We start from the raw sequence: 19,670 nt of genomic DNA on the forward strand, positions 1-19,670 counted from the left end.
ACCTTTGGGCGTGAGCAACGTATCGGTCTTTCTCCGCTTGCGGACTCGCCATCCTCATAAGGCTCTCAGCTGCCAGTACCAATGAGTGAGATCCTAAGATTAGGCTCAAACCTCAGCTGCATTTTCCCAGTGGCAGCACAGTGTGCTAATCGCTGAGCCATTGGGATAGCCCTGTAGGGCATTCTTCTAATAGTTTTTCTAGTTCTTCCACTGATGTCCTTATACATCTTTTATGATTTCGATAGTGATGCTACTTTCCCCAGGCACTTTCCTTCTATCTTACTCTCTGCTTGCTTTTCTTTTGAATACAGGGGGGAGGGGGCTACCTTAATCTTGCCCTTCATTCCCAGCGCAACCTTTCAGAAAAGACATTTCCCTCATCTGCTCTTCCAGCCCTGAGTACATGTCAAGGAATTGTGAAGACGGAAAATATTTGAGTACTTCCTATTTAAGTTCTGAGGGTCTTTTTCCTGACTTCATGTTCTATTTACAGGTTTCTCTTCTAAACAGATGAACAGCCAGTTCTTTTTGATTTAAAATTAAACTCCAAATATTTTCTCTAAACTGCACTCATTGCTTTTACAAAGGAATGAAAACAAAATGCAACACGTGACATCATTTGAAGGAGAAAATTATATTGTCTTATATAGTTCTAGAAAGAAACTATTTTTTTTAACTGAAGCTCTTCTCTCATGTGCACTGTTGATAAATAGTAAAAAGGAATTCTTTCCTAACTATATATATCTCTCACATTATACAGATATAAATTTCTTTGGGAATAACTTGAGCAATATATCTTGGGATAGGAGGTAGGTGATATATATGAGGTATTAATATGAAAAATATTTTCAGTGCATTTATGTTTTAAAGCTCTTGCAATATTACAGGCAACAAAAGTATAGGTCAGTTAAAGTGTTTCCTTATCCCACTTCTGCCCATAATTTTTTTCCTGCAGGTCCATCTTCCCTGTTTTCTTCTCCCCTGCTATTTTCATTTCCCTTCTCATCTTCCATTCACTATTATGCAGGGCGCCTTTTAAGAAGCTTCTTTTACTTCAGAATGACGATACATATTGGTAGCAGCAAACGAAGCAACAGTCAGTGGGCACTTGTAGAGATGGTGAGTTGTAAAATAATAAATCGAATATTTAATACTTAGGCAGAAGATGTGGACTTTATCTACACTTAATGGGTGGGGAGGCTGATTACTCATTCATAGCTACGGCACTTGTGAATGATGAGGTCACCCCTATCTCAGGAAGATAAATGCCATATCCTGTTATGACATATTCCTTTTATATAAAATTAGTTCAATTTTCTCACTAGTGAGGAATCAGTATAACTAAAAAAAAAAAAAAAAAAAAAAAAAAAAATCACTTCAAGATAAAGGCATTTTTCTACTATAATTCATTATATATCCTATTTTCATTTTATTTTATTTCTGTTCTGTTTTGTTCTATCTTATCCTGTTCTATGTATGGTATTTTACTCTCTACCTAAATGATATCTGACTAAAGTGAAGCAAAAATTAGATGATACAATGAAGCTTTGTAGCATTCTCTCTCATACCTGTCACAGGCTCCTTCCAACAGCAGATAATGAAAATTCAAAGTCAAACCATTTAACTTTAAGTAAATGGAAATGAATTTCCAGAGAAGAGATATTTTTTCACCTGTGAAAGAAAGGAACAGTAGTACACTGACAATGCGAATAAAGATATAATATATAATTGTGATAGAGAGGTATATGTAAAGCATAAATATTAAATGTTATTATATTACACACTGTCATGTGGTTTTAATTTTTATCTTCGCTATGTTTTTGCCTGAGAGGAAGGTCTACAGTACATTGTTAGAAACAGCAGTACTCTTTTAGAGTATTTCTTAGCTTAATCGATACTAAAGCAACTTGCAGAATATCTTACAATAGCATATGGTATTGAGATAAAAACTGTGTCACTTAGACACCAGAACCTGTCAATAATTTGAGCAAAATGAGAAATAAACTGAATTAAAAATATTGGGCTTGATTCTCGTCTCATTTACACTAGCATACCGCACCGAATTAATTTAAATCCACCGTGGTATGTTGTAGCGCTGGTGAAATACATGGTGAACTGAGTCCACTCTACTTAATATTGCACAGAGTACAAGCCTTATGATAGGTTCTTTTCATTGGTGTATAAAATAAGTCTCAGAAAGTCTTAATGGGTTTTACCATTGTGATTAATTTGGTGGAAAAAAAAGATACAATCAAAATGGACTTTCTTCAGATATAATTTTTAAAAATTTGATACCTTTTAAGGGCTATGAGAAAGAAAATGCTTCTGTATTCTGTAGACATTCACAAACCTACCTTTGAATTCCACTTGTCTTAAAACACAAAACTATTTGCTGGTAGCTCCACACACAGGGGGACTACTTGTGCAGCAAAGTTATCAAGACTGACTTTTCAGTTACATTAACACTTAAATTAAGATATTAATCAATAGTCATAAAAGATCTTATTAAATATCAAGAGATTGTGGTTCTGCCTACGCAGATGAAAAGCAGTGACTTTCGGGACTAAGCTGAAGCAAGCTTGGCTAAAGGCAGGCTCTCTGTCCTGGCTGTCCCTTTGAAACATGAAAATCTGCTTAGAGTTGCCACTGTAGAGCAGAGAGTGACAATCAATGGATGGGGACTTCGACATGATTACATCCACTCTACTGCCTGGCCATACATTGACAGACAAAACTACTGTAATGGAGTGATCATTTGGAAAATGGCTACTGCTCACATTTAAATTCCTTTCAGTGTTATTCCATAGCCAATTAGAGTGGTAGCCCAGCCTATATTCATGCCAGTCTTGTACTATATTGTAAGAAAAAGGAAAGGAGCAGCTCAGAAGTCTTTAATTATTCCTCCAGCCATTTATTGACCTGCTCTCTAAAGGCCATATACGGGCCTTCATCTGCATGCAAAATTCCTATTGACATCACTGGGAGGGCCACAGGCAGATGGAGGGTACTTTGTAAACCTTACATTTTAAATATGTTGTAAGAGAAAGGCGCAGAATTTGCAGTCATTTTAAAAAGTGAGCAGCTTTATATAATCTTGCTCTTTAAACATGGAGTTTGAATAACATTTTTCCTAGCAATAACATCCCCCCTCTTCTTCACAAGCTAACCTACACGTTTTTGTAAAGTCTTCATATTTAACACTCAAACAATTGATGTCCCTATAGTATAAACAGGATAGATAATGAATATAAGTGGGATAGAAAATTAATCCTACTTGCGAGGAAAGAGAGTCATAATTCACTTAGGCTTCTCAGCTCTTACGTTATGAGGTCTTCAGCTAACTCATGGGATCCATTCCACATCCCACAGATGCTCATTATGAATTCTTTTTATGTGCAACATGTGGGGACTAACCAGTTTCATATCTCCTGGTATTAGCTGCAATCCAAAGCATTTTGTATTAAAACGGAATGCAAACACAGATGCTATTTAATACAAAGGATTTGAATGCAGTCTCTGTTTTAACATAAAGTTGGTGTGTCTTAATTTGGTTTGAAACAGCAATGGAAAGAAAAGTCAAGATAAGAGGATATTGTTAGATTAGGAGCCAAGCTATGATTCCAAGAGGCACACAGCTGCATGGGAAAAGGGGAGACTGGCCCAGGTGACAGCTCTGATTTACGGAAGCAAAGGTTACAGCGCCTTTGAGCCACAGGGCAGCCTGGGACATCTGCCCCCTTCAGAGATGCTGCCGTAGCCTTTCCACCACCGCGCGGACCGTGGAGTGCAACCTGTGTTCTGTCCCACGCAACTCCTCTCGGTATGAGCCTCGGTTTCCCCAGAAACGAGTCCACCGTACCGCTGCCCTCCCCTCCGCGCAAGGTGCGCCGCCCCGCCGCGCTGCCTCCTTCGCCCGCCGCCGCTCGCTGGGCTGCCCGGGGCTGCGCTCCCCCCGCACGCACGGCGCTCCCCGCTCCGGCAACCGGCACCTTGGAGCTACAGGTCCGCGGTTTCGGAGTCACCCCAGGAGCGGGGGCAGACGGTGGGACCCTGCTAGGGGAGGGGGGTCCCTTTTTCTCCGGTTCCCCCGCTGCCCCCGACTCGGCACGCCGCTCTTCTCCCCTCCCGCCCTCCGGGACGGGCTCCTCACCCCCCGCTGCCGTTGAGGGAGGGGGGGCCGCGGGGCGCAGCCCCCGCGGCCAGGCGGGCTCCTGTGCCCGTGCCCCCTCCCGCTGCCGCCCCCAGGACCGCAGCACGCCGGGGGAGCCGCCGGGGGCTTCGGGGGTAGGGGGGGGGGGGGGGGAAGCGTCCCGCCGCCGACCCGCTCTCCCCGCCCAACTTTCCGCGCTTCGCTCCCGGCGTCCGCCCCCGCGCAGCGCCGCGGCCGGGCGCCCTCGGCGACGGGCGGCCCCGGTCCCGGCGGGGTGGCGGGGCTGCGCAACGCCGCGGCCCGGTTTGAGCCCTCGGCGCGGGGGGTGCGGAGGGCAGGCCGCCCGGCGCGCAAGGCGGGGGGCTGCGCGCAGCCCGGGGCGGCACAAAGGAGTCAGAGGAGTCGGGGGCTGCGGCCGCGCGTCCCGCGGGGGCCCGGGGCCGAGCCGCCCGCCGCCGGAGCGGAGCCTGCCCAGGGGCCGCCCCGCAGCTCCCGGCGGTGTAATTGATATGTGGAAGCAGCAGTAGGGATCCGTGCGTGCACACGCACCGCACACCTTACAAGTTTGACTAGCAATAACATTGCTGCACACTAGGAGGGGAGGAGAGTCGGCTCCCTATAATAGGGAAGAAACTCTGCCATTGCACAAAAGCGGCGCATTTCCTCGCTTGTGAAAACCGTCCCTTCACAGAAAGAAAGAAAAGGCGCGGGGGGGGGTGGGGGGGTGGGGAAGCAAAAGCAAGTTACCAAGAGCAAGAACTTGTGCTGCAACAATCCTCCACTCTTCCTCTTCTCCTCAGGACTCTGGGAGCAGGGATATTCCTCCCCCTCCCCCCCGCACAGTTGGCGCTAGCCCAGACTGTGGTCAGCCGCCTTTATTATTACTTCATTGAGACAGAGAAATCCTCTAAGACTTGCATTTTGGGTGGAGGGTGGGGGGTGGAGGGACGAGAAGGAGGAGGGAAAAAAGGCAACATTTGCTGCTCATCATTTTCACTGCACCGCTAAAGTAATTGCGCCCCCCTCTCTCCTCCCTGTCCCTCCTCAGCTTGGATTTTTCTCTTCTACAGCTCCAGTGGTATTAGACATACCTTTTTTTTTTTCTTTTTTTTTTTTTTTGTAGCTCTGCTATTCCACCCTTCCCCCCCGCCACCTCCCCCCCCCCCCCCCCCCCCCCCATCATCACGCGTTGCATGTTTGCAGTTCGGTAAAATTCCCCCCCCCCCCCCTTACCCCCAGCCCCCCCAAACTCCTCTCCATCGCAGCCCAGCAGCTCACATCAAAGAGCCCTTCCTCACTCCCAGTGGCCGCCACTCACTAATGGGATTGCAGCGTGCCTGGCTCTGCTGCTGCAGCCGCCGGAGGGAGAGTCGCTGCTGCTGCACCTCTTCGCCGAGACTAGCCGGGTGCTGAGCCGCGGGGATGATCAGGATCTTCCCGGATTTCAGCGTGCAGGTGACGGCGGCGGCGGCCGGCGGGGCGGCCGGGGGGGTGCCGGCGGCGCCGGGCATGGGGCGAGCCGGCGCCGCGGCCAACGGCAACCCGCAAAACGTCCAGGGCATCACCTCCTACCAACAACGGTGAGCACCGAGTGGGAGAGGGCTGTGCGGCTCTTCTCGAGGCTCCCTCACTTGCTTTTTCTTTGTGCTTTGTGTTTCTTTGTTTTCTTTTTTTTTTTTTTTTTTTTTTAATCTCTCCTTGTTGTTTGTCGGGGGAGGGCTTGGTTGGAGGGGAGGGTTTTTTCTTTTTTTTTTCTTTTTTTTTTTTTGTTTTTTTTTTTAAATACAGCATCTTTTAAAATGCACTGAGAAGTAAACACATTCTCCTAGTTTTGTCTTGGATGAGCTGGAAAGCAACAATAGGAAAAAAAAAAAAAAAAGAAAAAAAAAGTGAGACCCCGGCAGCTTAGCTTGGCTGCTGCAAAGTTTGGGATCCCGTCCGCTCATCCTTTCTAAAGAGGAATTTCTCAATGTCAATGCCTTGTGCAAATCCCAGTGTGTGGCAGCCAGGGGGATAATTGATCATGGTATGCTGATTGATAATTTGCTTTCAACCAAGAAAAAGAACAATTTTCACTTGGGGTTGCACACTTGCAATTCCACATTGTAGCTTTAACAGTATTATCATGTCACCTGTTAACTACAGGGAAATATAGCATGAAACCCTAAGTATACTCAGCACTGTTATTTTTTCATCTTAAATGCATTCTAATGCAAATGTAGGAAATTCACAGAGAGCGCCTTTAAGAAGCAAGCTAGAAAGTTGGCAGTAAGTCATAATGAAGTTTAAAGACCTTCCCCATTTCCCCTAACAATTCATCGATATGTGCTGATACTAACGTGAAGCTTAATTAATTACCTGACACCTCTTTGTGTTTCTACGAGGCAAAACGTGAAGTTTGAATCTGTTAGTTTTTCTCTATCAAAAGCTTAAAACCGAAGCCGAATCCTTTTAAAAAAAAAAAAAGTAGATGACAACAGATAAATGTAGGCTGAAATCGGAGCACAACATTTACATTTCTCTAAATGCAATAAAAATGGCACTGTCCCAAGTATCTTGCTTTCCACTATTGCGTTAAATTAAATACTGAGAAAAATGTGGTATAATCTCAAATATCCAAGCTAAATATCTCTACGATGTAAAAGAAAAAAAAATCACAGGAAGTTTAAGTGTAATATTTCAAACTTAATTGGTTTAGGAGCCAGATTTAGATAATCGACCATTGCCTGTTTTGTTGTTCAGCAACTTTGAGTTGCTTCCTATAGTTTTGGAAAACACACGATGTATTTTCTATTTGGTGCCCATGATAGACAACGTTTGGTGGTAACTTTTGTAGGTTTTATTAAATAAAAAATTAATAGGAAGCTGATACTCCTGAAATAATCCCTGATGATACCTAAGCACTTTCTTAGCTGAGAAACATTTGAAACTTAAGTATGAGTCTTGTTTTGCTCAAGGAAACACACCGATTATTCATATATTTAAAAAAAAAAAAAAAAAAAGCTTGACTGTGAGAGATATAAAGAACAGATTAAAGTTTATTTCCTTTCATGGTTTCTGTATGATTTTTGTCACTTATAAAATATTTAAATTACAATGGAAACTGACGGACACTTTAACGAGGAAGTACAGGCAGCAATCACAATAGTTTAGTCTGTGAAGTGGGGAAGTCAAGGGTCAGAAATGTCAGATTGGCTTTTAGACAAATGAAAGAGACCTCTGGAGACTTTAAGTTAAACAGAAATATATAGACAAGGCACCATGCAATTTTTTCGTACTTCGCGTTTAATGGTTTGATTATGTCAGTCCGTAATCAGGAAGAAGTTAAAAAAGCAATACTTCTCTGACAAACTAACACCTCTAATCCAAATAGTGCTTAGCAGACATCCAAGTACTGTGACTAACAGGAATCCAGACCAGTCTGGATGTCTCGCACACTAACCTAACAAGGGGAAACATTTTTGTACTTCTTCCAAATTTTGACTATATATTATCGACAAAACAGCGCGCTTTACGTCGAACGATTTTTCTTCGTGCTCTCTGGAAACGCTTAAAATATAGCAGACACCGACAGTTTCTTATGCTATTGCAAAAGACGAGGTGACACCTGTTAACTTTTTTTGTTTTTTCTTCCCCCTTTTTGGAGGCGAGGAGAGAGATGTGCCGGCAGGGAACGGCATGTAGTACTTTCTAGACACCCCCCCCCCTCTCCAGTTCTTCATCTCCACCTGCACCCCCGGCCGCCCCCGCCGCCCCGGCAGCGCGGCCAGCCCCGGGGTGACGCCGCGGTGGGGTGGCGGGACCCGGGGCCAGGCGGCCGCCATCCCGCCGGCGGCGGCTGCGCACGTGCGCAACAGCCGAGCGGAGGCCTCACGTGCGCAGCGCGGGGCGGGCAGCGGCTCCCTCCTCCATCCCATCCCTCCCTCATCCCGGCCCGGCCCGTCCCGTTCTGTCCCATCCCATCCCCGGGGCTGCGCGGGCGGTCAGGGCCGCTCTGCGCAAAATTACGCCGGTCCTGTTGCCTCCTGCGGGAAGAAACACTCCGGCCTCGGTGCGCGGCCGACGCCCCGCAGCCAAACTTCCAGGTGCTTCGCTAACTTCCTCCCCATCGGAGGTCCCCTGCGGCTCACACGCGCGCTCACCCCCCATTCTTCCACACCCCCCCCCCCCCTCCGCCCCCCAAACTTTCGGAGTTGTCGCGGAAACGTTTCTCGTGAATAAATCCTCGCCACTTTCGGGGCTTGCTCCTTTCCCCAAGGAAGCCCGCTAGCTTTTCCCTGGGAGCGGGATCAGGCCAAGGAGCTGCACTTCCAAGGCAGCAGCAGGGCTGCCACAAAGTTACCTTGGAGATGGAAAGCTTTTAGCGAAGCAGTGATTTCTCCTCTAAAAGCTCTCAGCGCTCAGGTTTTCCCGACGTCCTGGAAGGAACAATTAAGGTAGCGGTTTCTTTTCCCCGCGCCTTTATTTCGTGATTAGTTTCATAATCTCCAATAAGCCAGCGTGAAGTGCTACACCCTCTCCCCGCCGAGCGGGCCATCACTCTCGTTGGCGTTTCCAGCATTACGCCCTTTATTCCGCCCGCGCCCAGCGGGTGCTCTCAGGACGCGCGGCCACATTCTCGGAGGGGACCGGGGGTGCCTCCGCGGGCGGGCGCCAGGCGGCCCCGCGTCCGGCCCTGCGGGCGGCCGAGCGCTCGCGTCCCCCCGGGCCGGGACCGTCCTCCGCCGTGGGAGCCCACGGGGGACACGCCGCCCGGGCGCGGTGCGCGCCCGCAGAGCCGCCCGCCCGCCTCCCTCCCTCAGCCCCTCTTCCCCGCTGGAGCCCAGGCTCCGAGGAGGAAAGTGTGCGAAACTGCAACTGAGTGGCGTTGTTGCGCCGGCGGCGGCGGCTGTGTCCCCTGCGCGCAGAGTGGGAGCGGAGCTGGGGAAGCAGCTGGAAAATGCCCAGAAATACTTTCACAGCGGTCAAGCCCGGAGATCCCTGACTCCCCTCCTTCCCTCCCCCGCCCCCGCCCCGCTAGTCCCATGGCCTGGCGCCCCGCGTAGCCCGGTCCGCGGGCGAGGGGGTGCGAGTGTGGGTGTGCGGTGGGTGTGCGTGCGTGTGTGTGTGTGTGTGTGCGCGCGTGTGTGTGTGTGCCGCACCTGCCGGGCGATGCCAGCGGCCGGGCTGCCCGCCGGGGCTGCGCCGCGGCTCGCTCCCCCCGCCGCCGCCGCCGCCGCCGCCGCCGCCGCCGGCCGCCGCCGCTGCCTGCGCTGGGCATGTCTCTGGGGCCGGCGGGGCCCCGGCTCCCTCCGCTCCTCGGCTTATGGACGGCGGCAGCGGCTGCAGCAGCGCTAGCAAGCAAGCGAGCGAGCAACCTGCATCAGGACTGCGCGGAGGAGTGGGAGCCCGCGATGCTTTGGCCTCAGTACTTTTCCTTAGCCTGTCTGGCTAAGCAGGGCCATTGCTGCCGCCGCGGCTGCTGCTAGACACACAACACACACCAACATCAGGAGGGGGAAAAGTAAGGGAGAGAGGAGAAAAAAAAAAAAAAATCCCAGGAAGATGGCGCCCACCAAGCCAAGCTTTCAGCAGGATCCTTCAAGGCGAGAACGGTAACACTTTCTCTTTATTGAACCTGCAGCAGCAGCAGCCGCAGCAGCGCCGGGCCGTGCCGTGCCGCCGCCGCCGCCGGGGGCCGGGGCTGGCTGCCATGCCGGGGTGGGGGGACCTGCCGCCGGCACCCGCTGCTCGCACAGCCGGGCACCGGGAGTTCCTCCTCGTGCGTACCGCCAGCCGCACGCGCACACACTCAGACACACACACACACACACACACACACACCCCGGGCGCGCCGCGCAGCAGCAGCCCCGCTCCGGCAGCCGCACCGCCGCGGCTTCCCGGAGCCGGTGCCTGGCGGGGCGCGTTGGCGAGCGGGCGTGTGCGTGTGTGTGTGTGTGTGTGTGCGCGCGGAGGCGGGAGGCCCCCCCGGGCGGCCCTCGGCAGCCCCGGGGGCGGTGGGGCGCCGCGCCAGGCCCGGCTTGTCGGGCGGAGGGGCCGGCCCCGCCGGTGCGGTTCAAGTGCGGCTAGGCCGGAGCGGGGGGGCCGCGCCACCGGCTGCGCCCGCGGGGCTGCCCGACCCGGCCCCCCCCGCTCCGCCGCCGCCGCTGCCTCCGCCGGGCGGGCCGCGGGTGCCGGCGCCCCCCGGGGCGGGCCGAGCGGAGCCGGTGCGCGGGCGGGCGGGGAGGCGGTGCGGCGGGGCCCGGGGCGGAGGGGGGGGGGTCGCGCTCCCCCCGTTTGCTTCCCGGCCCGCCGCCTGCCCCGTATACTTTTGTCGGGGGAGAGTGCTGCTCGCTATTAATCTGCTCAGCTGGTGACACGAATTGCCCGTAGCGGATTTGTTCTAGTAAAGTGAATCTTTCTAGAAGTGACTGGTAGGAAGCAAGAGTACAAGTTCATGTGATGTTACTTTGTGATTCTTACAAAAGTATTCAAAGCTCCATTGCTGCACTGCGATGAGATGTATGCCCAGAAGGAGAGCAGCCAGAGGGTTTGGGGTGGGCACCCCCCCTCACTTCAGCGTTGCAAGTGAACTTGAGGGTAAGGGGTGAGGAAGGTTCCTGGTTAGCTGTAAAACCGGAATTTAACATTTAGACAGCTTTGCAAAGTGGCTAGGTCGTGTGTTACTCAGTTTATATTTCACAGCGCAAGTAAGTCTGAAAAATATTTAAACAAAAATAAAGTCTAGGGAATCGGGCTCATTTTAATCTTAATTTCAAACATATTTTTTAGTGTGATCAGCATTTCTAGTACAACTTCCAAAACCCACAGATTTTATCTAAATAGCTATGCCATTTTTCCTAAGGAAGCAGACTGCCCGGTATCAGAAAACCGTACATTTCATATTCGCCGCTGAAGTGTTACTGCGGCTGTGTTAGATGCATTAGTATTAACTGTTGCACTTTGACAAGGCTATATTGATATGTAGCAGAATTTGGAGATACGTATAATGGGAAAACAGTGCATCCTCAGAAGTCAATGACTTAACTTACAGATTTTCATCTTCAACTATAAATATTTTTTAAATCTCCATTTCAGTGGCTGCAAAGGCGTTTCTACTGTGTTAATAACACTTCTCGAAGCAGGCTTTTCTCCTGCAGAGTTCTTTGTTGGAAAAACAATTTGTATCAATAAGTCCTGTCCCGTCCCCCCTCCCCCCCCCCCCCCCCCCCCCCCCCCCCAATTCGGCTGTCTTCTTTCTGAGAATGGTACTGTATTAGTGCTAAGTGTATTTGCCAGGATAGCTTCAGTAATCTCTCCAGCAGAAGCATATTTGTGTGCCATTTTGGGAATTTCTCTGAGATAGGAATCTTGAAGATAGAATTAATTTCTAGGGGAAACTTCATAGCCTGTGCATGAGTGCTTTCTTTATCACCTGTCTCCATTTGGCATTCGGAGAAGGTAAATCAAAGTGCGCGATTTGTTATTCTGCTCCACTTGAGAGCTGAACTAAATAACACTTGGTCTGAAATTCTGATTGAAGTTGTAGGAGGATATACTGTATTTAATTTAATGCCCTTTAATAGCATCTTCTTGTTCAGCTCTGATGCTGTCATTTTAAAGGTTGGATCGGAGTAGTTTTTCCCTGTAGGGAGTGGGAGGAGTAATCATTTCAGGGGAAAAAAGTAGTCTAAATTTCTAGAACACTAATAGCCACAAACTTGCCCTAGCGTCCAACCAGTTGTTTTTCGCCCTTAGGGTTCACTTTGTTATCACTCTTTACAATGCTCTGAACAGTTTAGGTATCAATATCACATGTAGAAGTTGATGACATTTTTTGTAATGGAAATAACTGCGATCTGTTTGTTCTTCAAAAAAAAGTTTTGGAGAAGATCGATCAATGCTTCAATAAGCAGGCACTCATGTACATTTTTATTAAAAGTTATGTAATGTGCTCCTGAAGTCTTGCATGTAACTGTTTATTTAAGCTGTCTTTGTACACATCTTTTCAGCTTTCTGAGCCAAGCTTTTTGAAATACAGGCACGTATCAGTTACTTAAGGGGTTTTGTAGTCTCTTCTTACTTACTACTTCAGTAAACTAGTTCTCAAGATTAAGAATCTTGTAAGTCAACTTTGTGTACATTCTGTGTTGAGTCTTCAACAGCTTTTACTTAGATTGTGTTATATTTTTTCAAGCCAGAGGTTAGTGATGACAAAACAAATGTAAAAAGTAGTAGCCTCTGATGCAACCAAGCACTTGAATTGTTTTGAAACTTTTCCCACCTGTTTAGGTTTCTTAAAGAATGTTTGAAAAGTTACACACTTATATTTGTTAGATTTTCTTTAAAACTGTAAGTGATAGCAAATTTTACAGTTACAGTAGCGGTTTAGAACTTTTCAGTTGTGTGGATATATAACCAAGAAAATTAAATGCACAAAAGTGTCATGCATATAATATGCTAGCATTGATTTGTAAAGCGTATCAGAATATCGCAGTGCTATTGGTTTAAAGTGAAAGAGAAAAAAACCCCTTTATTTTGGCATTTCTTTCTAGAGCATGAGCTTAAACATAGCAGTGATAAATGATGATATGCATTGTCTAACACTTGCTTTTATATAAATAGCTCCAGAAGATTGCTTAAATGATAATCGAAAATATGAAATAGGGTGGCCTTCATATCACAAGGCCAAGGGTCTACAAATGGAAAAACTGAAATAATGAAATATTTCCAAGGCAACAGACTGTCAACAAGAACAGTAATGCATGGGCATATCATAAAGCTACCAGAGAGGATATTAGATCTTATAGCTCTAGAGCCAGGAGTTATAATGACCTTTATTAAATAGAGCCCTCCCACATTACAACAATCTTTCCGATTTCTGATTTATGGATTAGCAGTCATACTACTCTTCATAATTTGAAACATTCTCCCACCATATTTGATTTGCTGCATTTTTCTCCACTGGAATCATACATTATTTAGAGTTTACACGAGAGTATTGATCAACAAAAGTTATATTACATATTTTCAGTAACTAATGGGATTCTGAATAACAAGGTTTTGTCTGCAGCACTGTTTCTACATTCTTCACAGCTCAACTGATTTTTTTTCTTACAAGTTATATCCAGTTAGCTTGTTTCGTACCAGTTTAATGGCATTATATTCTGATGCTGTAAATTACAAATAATTAGAGAGTTTTGTTAACAGATTAATACAGCACCCAGAACCATAGGTATTTTTAAGGGAGTATCAGGATATGTTGTCAATATACATCTCCTTTTATTAGTGTCTCACTTGAATTTCGGAGTCTAATATATTGGCAGTTTCAAATCACATTTGTTTGAAACTTGGCACACAAGTTCCCAGCCCAGATGGGAATTTTACTGTGAGAGTGATGTAAAATAGTTGTTGAAAATTGACATTCTAGGCATAAGTTTCATCGGTGTCCTTCCTAAAAAGTACAATGTTTAAATAAATGTTTCTTTCATAAAATGATCTTTATAACAATACCCTCTTTATTGCTAAAAGTTTTTAAGGTAAGAATTTCGAATAGCTGATACTGACCATGAAAACTAACTGTTACCATTTGGGGATTGATTCTGCTCCCATTGAGATCAGTAAGATGCAGTTGTTTTACAAACATGGCAGAATTTAATTTGATATCAGTTAAGTAATTGGTTTTTTTGAATTTAATGTTATGAGACCATTTCCTGAAATATCATTTCATGTGAATAAACCTTATATTCAGTCAGTCCATCAGATCCATTTTGTGGTGTTGTCACTAGTAACTCTTGCAGGTGTAAAAGCACCTTATGTGAGATGAGATTCCAGCATTAGTCACGTTGTTTCAAAATGAATCAGGTGAACTTGTTCTTCAGGAGGTCAGCCTGGAAATTTGTTTTTATGTTTTAAACATATTTTTAAGGTACATAGCCAAGACTTTGCATTTGCACCCCAGTCATCTGTTTCTTTGGTTGGTTGGTTTGTTTGTTTATGCTTAATGTTTGGTCTATATTTTTTTGTTTTAAAGAAGTTGCTGAAGATCTATGGTCATGAGAGGAAATATTTTGAAAATTCATTTCAGAATAATTGCATTTTTTCAGAAGGGGCAATTTCTTTCTATGTAATATTTATAAGGCTACTGCATGTTATCTTTAACATACAAAGTCCCATTAGTGCGAATGAGGTGTGTGACTTTTTGTTTAATAGGACTTTGCATAATAAGCATAATTTGTAATAATATTGCATTTTGCTGCATAAGAAGATGTGCCATAGTAAGAATATAATGGTTTCTGCCATGTCTTATATGACTAGAGCATTGTTCTGTGACTAGCTCAAGCAGTAGTTTTGCAATACACAAAGTCCTAGTGGAATGAATAGGGCTGTTGTGCCATTGATTTGAACAGGACTTTGAGTAGTAAAAATATTCATTAATTTTGTATGCTATAGTAGTATATTACACAGGACAGAGAAGGTATATTAACGGTAGGATAGTATTTGTGTCTGTAACTTGGCAGAGCTGGACCCTGTCTTTGGGAGAGTATTGAGTTCGAGTTTTACCTTAATCTTTAAAAAAGTCCCAAATGAAATTATGCTTATAATTTTAAGTATACTACAGGGAATCACAAGCAAGGATAATAGTACTTTTACCATATAATTCAATAGATGTGAATTTGTTCTCAGTGAGATCACAATGACAACCTTTATCGTACTTAGTGGGAGGAGGAGTGAACTTTGCATCTGTATATTATTTTAAAACACGAAAGTTTTGAGATTCTCAAGTAAAAATGTAGCAGTCCTCAAGGAGATTCCGGTCTCAGCCTGCTGCAGCTAGATAGTGAGAGTTATGCCCGCCCTCACCCAGTGCTCTGCATGCAGGCTAGAGTCAGGCACTTTAAAGAACAAGTGATATGTAAGCAAGAATTTGAAAGGGATTACCGAAAGCAGAGTTTTGAAGATTTGTCACAGGATATTTTCCCAGCCTTTCTTATATGTTGCATTTTGGACTTTCACTCCAGCCATATCTTGTCATTTGTTTGTTCTAGGAAACTTCTCACTGATGTCATGCAATGTCTGAAGAAGACTTTAGTATTAATACAGAGTATTTCTGTAGATATGTTTCTTTACATAGCTTAGTGTGCTTCAAAAGGCCTGTAAACACTGTTCTACACGTTTTACTGATGAGATAGTTGCGCACAAAAGATTTTTGAGAACTAGCAGAAGTGGCGGAAGATGTCAATGTTAGCACTAGGAATAAAATTCCAGCCCCCATTTTGACTGTGTATTCAAAGATTAGACTGCCTTCGTTAGAGGGATTTACATTTCTTTTACAGGCAAAACCTTCACTGAAATAAAGTGCTTTCAGAGAATGGCTTGATTGCAATTTAAAATTAGCTGTTAGCTTGATATATAATAGAAGTTCAACACTTACGTTAAATAATTTAAGTGGAAAAATACTGTTCCATTACCTGCAGGCATGTTAGGTTTACATATGTATATAGTGAATTTACAGGATATAGTCTGAATAATATGTGTGTATGTAATCTACAGTAACGTCCCTGGGGCTTGGATTTTCTGAAGAACCTATTGGATTTAGGCATCCAACACATACTGCATTTCAGTGAAATATGTGCACCTAAATCCTATAAGCCCCTTTTAAAATACTTGCCTGGGAATTTTGTCCCCAACAGGAATTTAGGACAGGCTTCATTACACATTACATTGTTTTAAACTGAATTTTACTGAGTAATGAATAGTCTTTGAAAGTCATTCTGGATTAAATCCTAAAGGATTATAGTTTTGCTCAAATTTAGGTACAGAACTGTTATATTTATATTGGGGGGATTTTTTTTTCCTCTTGCTTATGCATCATGTTTGAAAGTCACGTGCAAGTTCACATTACGATCAGTTTATTCACAGCCTAGGCTTATAGGAGTTAGGTGGTCCAGCATCGTCCTGCCAAGGCCGTAATTCTTTTAGCAAAAGTATAATGTACCCAATTTTAGAAGAACGTTTGTCAGAAAGCTGTTTTTCCTTAAGAGATGATGGGAGGCTGAATTTGTTACTTAGTGGGAAAAAAAATGTAAGTGGGCAGTCTTCACAGGTCAAGGTTGAGGTCAATAGAAAGAACTGAGTGACTGAAGCTGTACAGTGCTGGCAGTGGGATTAAAACAGAAAAAAAGTCTTAAAAAAGAGAATAGCTGCCAGTGGTACTTATCCTTCAACCTTCACAGCTGCAAAAAATGTAGCTGATTTTCTTTGTCTGACTATAGTTAGATGTAGGATTGGCATGTTTGCTTCACCTTTGCATAAATTACTAACAGTATGGACAGGAGGTTCTCAAAAAAACCTGCACTGTAAAAAAACAAAACTGTTTTCTCTCAGTAAGTAACAAATAGAAGGTGAACATAAAAAGAGAAACAAATGCTTTGGGCTAATTTACTTATTCATTCATTCTTTCTGAGTTGCTGTTCAGTTTTACAACAAAACTTGCATTTCTTGTGGAAAATCAAAAGTACAGTAATTTTTTTCAACGGCTGAATGAGCTAGATAAATGGTACTCAAGTAGCAGTGTTTGAAGGATCCAAGTAGTTTACTAAAGTATCTTAATTAATTGGATGTTCACTTTAATAGTGAGGTTTCCTGTTTGTAGTCAGTGCTCTGTAACGAGAACATATATTTGATACGTAAATGAAATATATGATTTCAGAAGGCCCATTTTTATTTGAGGTTTATTTTTATTAAACAACTGTTTCAGATCAACAAACAACAAGAACTAAATGCAAGCGACAGAAAATACAGACTTCAGATGAGAAGCCAGACAGAAAAGATGCAGCAGATTCCAGATCTTTCAAACATATATGCTGTTCCTTTTATCAGTAACCCTACTTACACTCAAATTTTGAAACTAAGAGTTGATGTCTTTCCTTTTATTCCTTTGTTAACAGGAAGAAAAATGCTTCACTACAGGATTGCGATTCAGAAACTGTTATTCCATGCTTTTTGAGGGCAGTTTTTCAAATTCTGGTTTTGTATCACTTCTCAAGACCAGAACAGGGGACCACAGGGTGTAGCAAACACTGCAAATTCCCTCTTCTTCCCCTCAAAGTTATTTGACGTACCGAATGAGCATCTTTAGGACATCCAGTATTTAGATTCTGGATTTAGAAATCTTTTCAGAGTGATGACTTTGTAAAAAATTATTAATGTTTTTGTGATACTACTGTAAAAAGTATTTAAGTCCTATTCCTTACTTACATTTTTATTGTGGCAATTATCATATATTACAATATTTGTTCAGTCAAATAGGAACAAACCCCAAAATGATTAAGGGAGAAAGTGTCTTTTAACCGACAGAGAATGGCAGAATATTCCACCTGAAAAGCAAAATTAGAATTATTCTATATTTATTCTGCTTGTTACTAATTGTGAGGAAAACTTTAAAAGATTTTCCACTGACTTGTATACATGTATCCTGGAAAGTGTAGGCATATGTTGTATGTTAGATTAACACGGTATATGTATTTGCTTCAAAGGAAATAATGCTAGTTGATTGTCTTCAGCAAGCTATAAATGTCTTACTTTAGATGAAGTTAAATGTAAATACATGCATTGGAATGGAGATTTTTTTTTTTCCTCTAATGCTGTGAGGGAAAAGTAGGCTCATCCTTTTTTTTTGCACATTTTTATTGTTCTGTGTAAATGTAATTTGTTAATCCTGTGAAATTTGTCATAGATAAATTTGCTTGGATTATCTTGTCACCACCGTATCTGCATTCTTTTGTTCATTGCTTATTCATAATTTAACAGTCTGGCAGTGAGCCTTTTTGGGATGCTCACAAAAGATATATGACCTCTACCAGCTGCTACTATAACCTGCAGAATGCACAGCAAGACATTAGAAACGTGAGGATTCCTCTACTGATTAAAGTGCTCTTCATTTAAACAGTCTGTTCATAAGAATCTCAGGAATCTTTGTGGATAGCAGTTTTGATTTTTCTTTTCTCACAAAATTAGTTCTAACATTTTTTTTTCTCCCGAGTGGCAAAACTAACATTGAATCTTAAGATGGTGGTGCTTTGCTTTCCGATGGACTAATGGAAATTAAATCCCTCATTATATATGCATATGTATACATAAGTGTGCATGTGCATATACACATTTGCATATATCTCTATCTGTGGATGTATATATGTATTTCCTGCAGTTTTACAGTGGGAGAAATTAGTGCCCATGTATGTTATTTTAAAACGAACTCTTCTATTAGGATATTTTTCATCACATATGATTATCCAGTACTAATTTACAGAAGAGTTGTCTGATTTAACCCTGCTTTAGCCCCAGCATCGTACAGATTGTATTGTGTAAATACTCGATATTATACAGTACACGAAAGACATTAAATAGAATGTTACTTGAAGTGTAACAACATTTTAGATTTTCATTATTCTCCCGATTCAGTTTAGCATATAAATTTTTTTCTCCGTTTTACTTTTTTTTTCTTTTTATCTGCAGATCAGCTTGTGAGTAATGGCTATTTTTTACCTCCCCTTTGTGCTGGCACATGATTATAGTTCAAAATAATTCATTGCTAATCCATGCAGTATTGGTTCATCTCCATCACTCTGTTTTGTGATTAGAGCCTCAGGCCTGTAAGAACATCCTTCTGCACAGTTTTCTATCCTGATTTTCTTTGACTGGAACCCATATTTTAAATAGTTCTCTCATTACTGTTCACCTAACAAACCTTTTTCATTTTTTTCAAAAAGGTATCAATTACAAGAAATTAATATTTTGGTGGGGTTACTTTTCAGTGGTTTATGAAAAATACTTGCTTTCCACTGCAGTAAGTCTCCAACAGTGTCTTGGTTCATCTCAGCCGATGATGGAAATCTGACTTGAGTTTCTCATTTTTCCTTAGCAGTCTGAATTTCCTGTGTACTTATTTACATTAGGTGCCTCAAGAAGTCCAGGATCTTAAAAAGAAACACTGTGTCTTTTTTAAACAGACTATAGTAGAATAGTAATTACAATCTTGTCGTTTTTAACACAACATTTCAAACATGGCTGGTGTGAAATAAAGCTGACGGCGGAACTTTTAAAATGTATAGGGCCTGATCCTACTATGATCACTCTGGTTGAAGTCAATGCTTATTGGGTCAGGTATGAACTGATATGACATTAGAGCTGGGCTTATATGATATAATGATATTGTACCTTGATCAGATTTAATTTTAATATTTCCAGATTATGAAGTGAAACCATCATTTTATTTCACATCAAATAATGCTAGTTTTATGAGAAGGTCATCTAAAAGATTTTTCAAGACTTTGTTTCAGCATTGAGTAGTCCTGTGTTCCTTTTAATAATTACTTTCATCTCATTGTAGCCGTGTGTTTGAAAGTGTAGGTCAATAAGGATGATCGCATTCAGAATTTCATGATCTGTGTAGTGGAACAAATTGAAAGCAAAGCCTGTATCAATCACTGTGAAGGGAGGGTTAATTGTTACTGCTTCTCAAGCCTCTGGACAGATAAAC

At 43.7% G+C, this 19,670-nt stretch overlaps 1 protein-coding gene across 6 annotated transcripts in view; it reads left to right on the top strand.

Moving 5' to 3' along the window:
• Positions 1–5,559: 5,559 nt before the first annotated feature.
• The window catches only part of NPAS3 (neuronal PAS domain protein 3), a 612,152-nt gene continuing 598,041 nt past the window's right edge, over positions 5,560–19,670 (top strand). For 5 of the 6 annotated variants that reach the window (XM_074909198.1, XM_074909200.1, XM_074909201.1 and 2 more), the window contains exon 1: positions 9,439–9,744. In XM_074909198.1, the coding sequence (XP_074765299.1) occupies positions 9,695–9,744 (50 nt within the window). In that variant the 5' untranslated portion in view covers positions 9,439–9,694. Of the gene's footprint in view, positions 5,731–9,438; positions 9,745–19,670 lie in introns of those variants that run through there. The other variant, XM_074909196.1, reaches the window with a different exon arrangement.

The sequence above is a fragment of the Athene noctua genome, chromosome 6 (genome assembly GCF_965140245.1).
Source record: "Athene noctua chromosome 6, bAthNoc1.hap1.1, whole genome shotgun sequence".
NCBI classification, from domain to species: Eukaryota; Metazoa; Chordata; class Aves; order Strigiformes; family Strigidae; genus Athene; species Athene noctua.